The sequence below is a fragment of the Bos indicus x Bos taurus genome, chromosome 5 (assembly GCF_003369695.1).
Source record: "Bos indicus x Bos taurus breed Angus x Brahman F1 hybrid chromosome 5, Bos_hybrid_MaternalHap_v2.0, whole genome shotgun sequence".
Taxonomy (NCBI): Eukaryota; Metazoa; Chordata; class Mammalia; order Artiodactyla; family Bovidae; genus Bos; species Bos indicus x Bos taurus.
Genome location: NC_040080.1, coordinates 6,968,837 through 6,978,278, shown reverse-complemented (window position 1 = coordinate 6,978,278; position 9,442 = coordinate 6,968,837). Strand labels below are relative to the sequence as shown.

The 9,442-nt window shown below is 59.7% G+C and overlaps 1 protein-coding gene across 2 annotated transcripts; it reads right to left on the bottom strand.

The window, feature by feature from the left end:
• Positions 1 to 383: 383 nt before the first annotated feature.
• LOC113892153 (cytochrome P450 2D14) lies at positions 384 to 6,952 on the bottom strand. 2 transcript variants are annotated; one of them, XM_027540620.1, is made up of 9 exons: positions 6,460 to 6,866; positions 5,562 to 5,733; positions 4,891 to 5,043; positions 4,621 to 4,781; positions 4,063 to 4,239; positions 3,721 to 3,862; positions 3,319 to 3,506; positions 2,742 to 2,883; positions 384 to 1,528 (listed from the first exon to the last, which is right to left on the bottom strand). In XM_027540620.1, exons 1-9 carry the CDS (start codon positions 6,646 to 6,648, stop codon positions 1,386 to 1,388), a joined length of 1,467 nt encoding a protein of 488 aa, XP_027396421.1. In that variant the 5' UTR covers positions 6,649 to 6,866; the 3' UTR covers positions 384 to 1,385. The 2 variants fall into 2 exon arrangements, with proteins under 2 accessions (XP_027396421.1, XP_027396420.1); XM_027540619.1 differs by lacking the exon at positions 384 to 1,528 and adding an exon at positions 2,390 to 2,642 and having other exon boundaries at positions 6,460 to 6,952.
• Between the last annotated feature and the right edge of the window lie 2,490 nt (positions 6,953 to 9,442).

Sequence of the window (9,442 nt, the reverse complement as noted above, 5' to 3'; positions counted from 1 at the left end):
GGCAATGGGAGCACCAAACGATGCTGCCCCCAAGGAGGAGAGTGCTGTCTTGTCTAGGGAGGAGGGGCAGGTGGGGCCCCCGGGGGAGGAACCAGCCAGCCTCATTCCTGGTGCGAAGGGGGTGACTGAGAAGGAAGAGGTAGCAAGGACCCCAGGATGGCAGGTAAGGAAGCCTGGGGTTCAGCTGGAACACCGTCCCCGTGTGGGTCCTCCTGGGAAGCCCCTAGGCTCTGCAGGGTGGAGTGCAGAGGCCAGGCCCTTGCCACTGTGGCAACGGTGGGGTAAGGCTGGGGCACCCCAAGACCACTGAGTCAAAATGCCATCCTGGTGGAAGAACAGCTCTGTGTGGAGCTGAGAGGTGCAGAGCGGCAAGTGGATCTGAACCCTGGCCTCCCCCGACTTCTCGTGGAGTGAGGCCCATTTCCCCAGCTGCACAACGTAGAACCCGCCTCATCCCACCCCGTGCCCCTTCTCCCTTCCTAGGAGAACAACAAGGTCTGAAAGGAGATGGCCGTGTACGTTTCTGGTAAGACAGCAGACCCCAGCCTGTGCAGCGGACTGCCCTGCTCCCTTATCCCAGGGACCCTGCAGAGGTCACAGATAGCTGAGCTCCTCCCTGACCCTCCTGGCCCAGGGAGGGGGCAGGGATGAAGCCCAGGTAGCCCGATACCCAGTCTTTCCTGAACGAGCCCCTGGGTCCTTCTTCCTTCTTGGTTTGGCAGGACTTGAGGCCACTCCCCTTGGCCTGGTGGAAGGTTTCCGCCCTTTTAGCAATGCTGACCTGTTCTCCTGGCAACAGAGGGTATCCTAGCGCTGGGCAAGGTTCCTTCCAGCAAGGTATCCACAGGGTGTGTCTGATTGTGCTTTTTAGAGGCTTCCGAGGAGGACATCATGGAGGAAAGGCCCGGGGGCTGGGTCCCCCATCTCTTGAGGAAGCTCTGGCTGGGATGGTTCCCCGCCTCTGACATCCCCAAGGCTCAGAGCCACGAGTGACACCGCGTCCAATAAATCCACAGTTGTTGCTTCTGCAGGCCCCGTTTCCTCCTTTCAGGGCCCTCAAGTTTCTACAAACTCAGTGTGGCTTCGTCCACCGCCCCTGTCCCAACAAGCTGCAGGAACACCACCTCCTGCCATTAAGTGCTAGACGTGGGTATGCTGGAGACTCAAGGGGCCCTGGCTGGTTTTCTGAGTCAGTGCCAAGGGACAGACAGGGCTCCCTGAATGTCGAGAGCTGACTGTGGTGAAGGCACTACTGGCCTGATCAGGGGCTGGTGCTTCTGACCTGTCTGGGTGTCCCAGCTCTTAACCTCAATGTGCTGAGGAGTCTGCCTAAGACTCAGGTGAGCAGATAGTCATTAGAGGCCTTGGGTGGTGTCTGTGTGAGCTCAGTCCAGACCAGACTGGGGGCTGGAGGTGGAGGATGGGGATCCCTGCCCTTGGCCGGGGCTCCAGGGTAAAAAGATCACAGCATCAGAGTCGGCGCAGGAAGACAGGACTCGGCCGCCATCAGAGGCAAACCTCCTGCTGGCTGAAGGGGAAACAGAAGCCCAAGGTCACATAGTGTCATAGCACAGCAAGGACGAGAGCCAGGGTGTCCTGCTCTGAGCTCTGCAGGGCTTCCTTCTGCTCTGCCATCCCACTGTCACAGGATCCAAAGTTAACCCTGCCCCAGGGCCCGCCCGCGGTCCACAGGGGCTCATTTCCGACCCCTGCCTAGGCTCCTGAGAGCCCGGCCTCACCTGGCCACTCAGAGGATGGAGCCACGGGTTGGAGCCAAGCTCTAGTGCGGCCGTGAGTGGCAGCTCCTACTGGGCATGGGCTGGGGGGTGAGTGACCGTAAGGGGCAGGGAAAGGGGGACCATCCTATAAAGAGGCCCAGGGAGGTGGCTCCCTCCTGGGAAGAGCTCTTGCCTCAAGAGCTCTGAGCGCTGGGGGCTCACCGGGTATATCGCTTCCCAGTCCCGCCCCCATCTTCTGGAGCTGCAGACTTGAGATGCTGGCTGAGGCCTGTGGAGCCAGGTGGCTGTGGCTAGGCCTGAAATACGGGTTCTGAGCTGATGGGCCCCCTTATCCCATGGGGGCCTGAAATCTCTTCCCAGCCTATGTGAGCTCCTCCAAGCAGTTGCCAGGACCTGTTTATATAGGTTTGGTCCTACGCCCAGTAAGGGAGGTTGGGTCTCCCAGGGTGTCTGGGTGTAAGCCTCATTACACCCATCTCACAGTACGCCCCCGTATACTCTGAGCCTCAGTACACCCATCTGTTAAATGGGGTCAAATGCCAGGTAAGGATGAATCAGGCCGGGGGGTGGGGGCTGGTTTTGGGGAGACTGCTAAGGCCACTTGACTGCCAGGGGCTGGTCAGGGGTCCCAGGTAGGACTCAAGTCACAATGGAGCCACCAGACACTGGTTTATTGACCATCAGGCCTACGGCTGAGGAGCGGCTGGGGGCTGGATGCCTGCCTCTAGCGGGGCACCGCACAGAGCTGGTAGGGGGCTGGGGTCACCAGGAAGGCAAAGACACCGTGCTCGCTGGGGCGGGGCTGCCCGGCAGGCACCGAGAAGCTGAAATGCTGCAAGAGGCTGGTGAAGAAGAGGAAGAGCTCCATGCGGGCCAGGGGCTCCCCGAGGCACGCGCGGCGGCCTGTGGGTGGGCACGGGGGCTCTGTGAGCCTGGGTCTCCCCCTCCAAGACCCCCTCAGGGTGGGGAAGCAAACCGGGCACCCCCCCACCCACAAGGTACCTGCAGAGAAGGGTATGAAGGCCTCCTGCTTGACGAAGCGGCCCTGGGCATCCAGGAAGTGCTCCGGGTGGAAGCGGAAGGGCTTCTCCCAGACGGTCTCGTCCTTCAGCACTGACGACAGGTTGGTGATGAGTGTCGTCCCCTGGTGGCAAATGTCTGGCATGGGTGAGGTCTCGATTGGTGGGGGGGTGCCCAGACCCCTGCCACCAAACATACATGGGCACACACACTGCCTGGCACACACCCGGACTCTTCAAGTAACCCTCAGCCCAAGACGCTTCTCAGCACCGTCCCTGTGCCCATGGCAGGGTGCCCTTACTTCTCCTCAGTGCCCGGGCTCCTCCAACACTGTGACACGTTCTAGTTTGTCTTCCCTGCCCGACCAGGGGCTCTTGAGTGGACAGAGCCAGCCCTGCTCTGCCCTCCTGTCCGCGCCCACCCAGGCTGGGACACTCAGTACCTGTGGCCATGAGGACGGGGTGGCTTGGATTCCAGTCCTGGCCACACCTGGCGACACTCACTGCGGTACCAGGTGGCAGGTGGTGCGGAGCCGGGGTTGGGAGAGCCGCAGGCCTACCTTGGGGATGTGGAAGCCCTGCACCTCGATGTCACGGGATGTCATGTGGGGCAATCCCAGGGGGACGATGTCCGCAAAGCGTTGCACCTCATGGACCACGGCCACGGTGAAGGGCATGAGGGCCTGATCCCCCATCTCTGGTCGCCTCACCTGCCCTATCACCTCATCGATTTCCTGCTGGACCCGTCCTGCAAAACAAGTGTCCTCGTGGTGGTCAGACCCAAGGGCTGGGCTCCCGCCTCCTCCTGATGCCCGGGCAGCACTGCGTCCACTCGGAGGAGGCTTTGTGATATCTGAGCTGGGGCTCAGCCCCTGCACAGAGCTGCCGCTGGTGGCCAAACCAACCGAGCTCAGAGGCCTCGGGCTGTCCTCCTCCCACCACCCACCCCGGGCTAGACTCACGCTGCACGTCAGGGTGCAGGATCATGAGGAGGAGGGCCCAGGCCAGTGTGGTCGAGGTGGTGACCATCCCGGCGGAGAACAGGTCGGCCACCACCAGGCGCAGGTTCTCATCATTGAAGCTGCTCTCGGGGTTCCCCTTGGCCTGGGTCACACCGGGAAGGTAAGCTCAGGGACAGAGGTGAAGTCCCACATGGCCTCGCACCCTGCTCCAGTCAGCCCAGGAGTCTGATCCCTGGGTGATACAGAGGCCTGAGTTTGCCTCCTGGGCCCTCAACACACATCCCTGTCCCGATCACCTTACCTCCTTCACCTCATCCAGGAAGGCAGTCCCGATCACCTTACCTCCTTCACCTCATCCAGGAAGGCATCCGTCAGGTGTCGGGGTGGCTGGGTCGGGTCCCGGGTCATCTTCTGCTCAGCGATCAGCTCATCAATCAGGGCCATGAAGGCCTTCTGCGCCGGGAAGACCCTGGCGGCCAGCCCTGGGATGCGCAGGAGCACTGGCACAGCTTCCACCACCTGTGCGGGTCACCGCCATGGGGCCCTGGGAACCTGGGACCTCCTGGTGCCCAGGCGCTCACCAGTCAGGTCCCAGCTTCCTCCAGTGTCCCCATCATCAACCTTGTCCTCCCTAAGTTCAGACCTGCCTCTCTCTTGGCCCTGGGCCCAGAAAGATAAACCTAAAATGTACATCTCATGGTGACCGGTCCCTTGCAGTGAAGTACTCCCACCCGGAAGCGCACTGACCCCCGCCCAGCCTTTCCGATCTAGGTTGTCTGCCATCTCCCCACTTCCAAGCCTTTTCCTTGCAGGTACCTTTCCCGGAAAGCCCTTCCTCCTTCGGGAGGGGGGAGGGGTCGTTGGAGGACCGAGGCCGCCTCTACGGAGCTCTTTCCTCACCTTGCGCACTAAGTTAAACTCTTCCTTCAGCCCATCCTCCGTCAAGTCCAACAGCTTGATGATGCGAGGATCGTTGTACTCGAAGCGGCACCTGAAGGTCAGGGAGGCGATCACGTTGCTCACTGCTTTATTCAGGAGGTCCATGGGGCTAAAGGGACGTCCTGGAAGGGGACGGTGCAAAGTAGGGCGTCGCCTCCATCTCTTCTCTCCTAGGCCTCTCCAAACCTCCCAGACCTCCCTGTCCCTCAGCCCCAGCACTCACTCACTCACCGGCCTGGTCGGCGAAGGCGGCACAGAGGCACGAGGCCTCCTCGGTCACCCACTGCTCCAGTGACTTCTTCCCCAGGCCGAAGTTGCGCAGGGTGGTCAGGGAGAAGCGCCGCTGCTCGCGCCAGGCGTCCCCATATCGCGCCAGGATCACTCCTGGGGAAGTGGCGGGCACGTGGGCGTGGCTGAGGTCTGGCCCCGCCCCTCCCGGGGATCTGCTCACAGCCCCGCCCCCATGGGGGAAGTTCTCGGCGCTGCCCGCCCACACTGGCCTCGCCCTTCCGTCCTAAATGCCGCCCACTTTCACACCCCCTTCAGTCTGGAGACTGCCCCCATTCTCTGTCGGCCCACACTGCTCCCCGAGTCTCCCCTGCTAGGCGCCCGTCTTGGCTCCACTTTTTATTTTGCCCACGGAGACCCCGTTTGCCACGTGGGGAAAGTCCTGGCCCACACCTGCCCACCCCGACTTTGTCCTCTTTCCTGCCCACACCGACGTCCCCTTCGCGTTCGCAGTGGCCCTGGGCCGCCCTCTCTTAGTAAGGCCCCGCCCTCTGCCTCATCTAATTTCTCCTCCCCCAACGTTCGGCACAGTCTCCTTTCTCCACCTGCCCCGCCCTCAAATTCTTTGGCTCTTTCCTGCACCGAAAATCTGCGACCCTGCCCTCTCCGCTTGCCTTCGGCGCGCGGCCCGTAACCCAGGTGCTCGTAGACGGCCGGAGGTGGACGGTCGGCAGTGTCCTGGCTGTGGTACACCAGTGCCTCGCGCACAGCCGCCAGCCCGTTGAGCACGACTACCGGCGTCCAGACCTGCTGCAGGCTGAACACGTTCCCGAAGCGGCGCCGCAGCTGCAGGCCAAAGGTCGAGGGTGTTTGGCAAGCCCAGGCCCCGCCAGGCTGTGGGCCCAGCCTCCTGGCATTAGCCTCAGGGCACCTCTGGGTCCCCTCCAGCAGCAAGCAACTGCAAGGACTTTATCTAGTCTTGTGAGCCCGGGGGTTACGTCCACTGGTTTTGAGGCTCTCCAGTTGGATGAGACCATCGTACTCACAGACCCAGCTATGGCTGTACAAGTGTCACAAAATGGTCAGCAGGGCAAGTTAGCATCCTATTTTACAGGTGAAGAAACTGAGGTTCATAGAGGGCAGCAGGGAGGCCCAAGGCCTCATGGAGGCAAAAGATTTGAAGCAGATCACTGTGCCTCTCTCAACCTCGACTTGCCTGGTTTAAAAGGACTCATAACCAGACATCTCCCCCATTCTCAAAACCTTTCCTCCCAACGTGACCCTCAGGGACTCAGGTTCACATAATATAAGAGCTGGCCAGCTGAATCCTCAGTCTGTTTCCATGTTGTAAAAACCCCACCCCCTGGCCTTATCCTCTCTGACCTCTGTTTGGAAACTCCAATCTGTTCTCGGGCCCTTAACAGACGCCCTCCCTCAGGAAGCCTCTCGGATCCGCCTCCTCTTCTTGGCCCAGTTCCTCTTCCGGCCTGTGGCTTCACCCAGCGCCCACTGTCCGCTGCCTGGTCGGGCCCTAGGACCACCGCTGCGCACTCCCCACCCCTCCGTCCTCACCTGGTTAAAGCTGGGACGTGGGTCCTCGAAGTCCACCTGCAGCAGATTGCCCAGCACCGGCAGCGGCGTGGGGCCTGGTGGGTAGCGTGGGGCCCAACGTGAGCGCCGGTGCATCAGGTCCAGCAAGAGCAAGAAGATGAGCAGGGCCACGGCCAGGGGCCCCAGCGTGTCCCCAGACAGCAGCCCCATGGCTGCCTCTGCGAGCGCTGGGTTCCTCACCACGCCGGCACCCAGGACCAGGCCAGCAGGGGACTCTCACTCCACCTCCGGGGCTCCACCAGTCCGGGGCCTCTGTATAAAGGGAGCGGAGGACCGGCCTTTGGCCTCTGCCCTGAGCTGTCTTGTCGGGGAGATTGTGTTGCCTGAGAGTACAGAGAGGGGTCAAGGAGAGTGAGGCGCACGGGCGGCCACTGTCCCTCACGTGTGCTCTCCACGTGCTTCTGGAGGGTGGCTGGAGAGCACAAGAAGTCCCCCTCCCGCGGCCTGACTCCCCAGCTCGGCAGATTCCAGGAAGAATCTGGGATCTTGGGAATGGGTTCTGCTGCCACCTGTCGCCTGTCAGCCTCTAATGCGGCCACAGCCCCGTTCCCAGACCATGTCCCTGTCCTGCTGCTGAGGGGCCTTCGCCTCCCAAGCACGTTACTGCTCCTTGCCCCGTGCTGGCGGGAGGACCGCCTGCCCAGAGGGACCACAGATAGAGTTCTCGGTGCCCCTCACTTCCCACTGGTGCACTCAACACACGCTCGGAATCAGCCACTCATAAACCACATTTACACACATTCACATCCTGACTAGCCCACTCACGTGCATATCTACACACCCACACAACCGCATCCACGAGTCCCGGGCTGCCACTTTCCCCTCGGAGACCAGCCCCAAGGGCTCCAGTTCTCAGGGGCTGCCTGGACTCCGCCGACCTCCCTGGCCCTGGAGGCTGCTCTGGGCGCTGCCGGCACCTGCACCTGGCTGGCTGCTGCCTCAGTTTCCACCTGCTGTGGCTGAGGGAAGTCTGAATCTGGGGCTAGGGAGGCAGCAGGGTTGTTTTCAGAGTTCCCTAGTCACCCTCACCAGCCAGTTTGGTGGCCCAGAGGCCCTTTCCTAAGTTTGTTACAAATTGGTCCTTGGACTTTCCAGCTCTTGTGGCCTCAAGGTGATGAATCTCCTCACGTAGGTGTCCATTTCCTGACTTGGAAAGATGTAAGGTGGGCACTTTACTTTGTTGACTGCCAGTAAGCTCAAGGTATTAGGGTGGGTTAGCATAGGCTGTGACTGTCCTTAGAGAAGTGGGCCTGCTTCCTCATCGATTTGTCCTTTACTCCTGGAACCTGCTCAAACTCACGTCCATCAAGTCGGTGATGCCATCCAATCATCTCATCCTCTGTTGTCCCCTTCTCCTGCCTTCAGTCTTTCCCAGCATCAGGGTCTTTTCAAGTGAGTCAGTTCTTCCCATCAGGTGGCCAAAGTATGGGAGCTTCAGCTTTAGCATCAGTCCTTCCAATGAACAGTCAGGGTTGATCTCCTTTATAATTGACTGGTTTGATCTCCTTTCAGTCCAAGGGACTCGCAAGAGTTTTCTCCAACATTACAGTTCAAAAGCATCAATTTATTTGGCTCTCAGCCTTCTTCGTAGTCCAACTCTCACATCCGTGCATGACTACTGGAAAAACCATAGCTTTGACTAGACGGACCTTTGTCAGCAAAGGAACGTCTCTGCTTTTTAATATGCTGTATAGTTTGGTCATAGCTTTTCTTCCAAGGGGCAAGCATCTTTTAATTTCATGGCTGCAAAATCATCATCTGCAGTGATTTTAGAGCCCAAGAAAATAAAGTCTCTCACTGTTTCCACTGTTTCCCCATCTATTTGCCATGAAGTGACGGGACTGGATGCCATGATCTTAGCTTTTTGCATGTTGAGTTTTAAGCCAGCTTTTTCACTCTCCTCTTTCACTTTCATCAAGAGGCTCTTCAGTTCCTCTTTGCTTTTGTCCTTGAACATCAGCTGTTAAAACTTCAGAAGACAAGGGAATGGAAACCAGATGGGGAGGTAGTTTCTTGACCCTCTCACAGGCCTGCCGAGGACCTCAAGGAATGGATTCCTGGGCCTCCCTCCTCTCCATGGGTCCAGTCCACTCTGGCTCCAGCCCCATACCCTCCGACCCTGACTCTCTGGTTCCTTCCAGTCCTCCATCAGAGGTGCAAATGCAAACCTTGGTACCACCATGCACAAGTATGTGTCACCTCCAGACCGGAATTACGGCTACCAGGCACTCCCTCTTGGTCAGCCTTTTGCCTCTTCCAGGCAAGGGGTTGGTCACATTATGCCAGGGTTCTGCTAGCCTTAGAACCCTCCAACAACTCAAGGGGTAAGATTTGAGGTTGAGAAGCTGATGGGAACTCAGAGGCCCAAACCCATTCAAATGTAAAGGCATGGGAACTCAGAAGGTGGGGAAGGGGGCATTTCCAGGGCAGGCCTGGTCAAGGCCCCTGCCCCCCACCCATCCCCGGAGTATGTGAGGCAACCTTTCTTTCTGAACACAGCTGGAGTCGTTCAGGGTCCTGGAGGCTCTCCCCTAGCTTACTGAGAGCCTGGAGGAGGCGCTCTGCCCTCCTGTACCCCCTCTTACCCTGTTCCCTCCCTCGCACCCCACCCCCAACAGTGAGAGGACCGGTTCTTCCCAGGTTGCCTTCAATGGGACAGAGTGCTTGTGGTCTCCAGGTGGGGGTCATCAACATTTGCAATCCCTGCTTGGCTTGTGCAAGCAGCTCCTTCCCTTCCAAATTCCCACATCCCCACTCTCCTGCCAGGCCCGGGGCCAGTGGGTGGGGCTGGTTGGGGCTCAACTGGCCCTCTTCAGCTTATCCAGCCTTTCCTGCGTCTTGCCTTGGCCAAAGCTGGGGGGAGGGATGGCGAGGGTGGGCCCCTGCTTCAAAGTGCTCACAACCAAGAGGAGGCGGGGAGCCAGGTGACACCCCAGGCCAGTAG

Excerpts from the sequence above, each read along its gene's own strand:
- LOC113892153 (XM_027540619.1), bottom strand. The coding sequence starts at position 6,648 with ATGGGGCTGCTGTCTGGGGACACGCTGGGGCCCCTGGCCGTGGCCCTG. Across the intron at positions 2,884-3,318 it reads AGGGCTTCCACATCCCCAAG|GGGACGACACTCATCACCAA; the intron begins GTAGGCCTGCGG and ends ATTTGCCACCAG. Across the intron at positions 2,643-2,741 it reads CTTCATACCCTTCTCTGCAG|GCCGCCGCGCGTGCCTCGGG; the intron begins GTACCTTGTGGG and ends GCCCACCCACAG.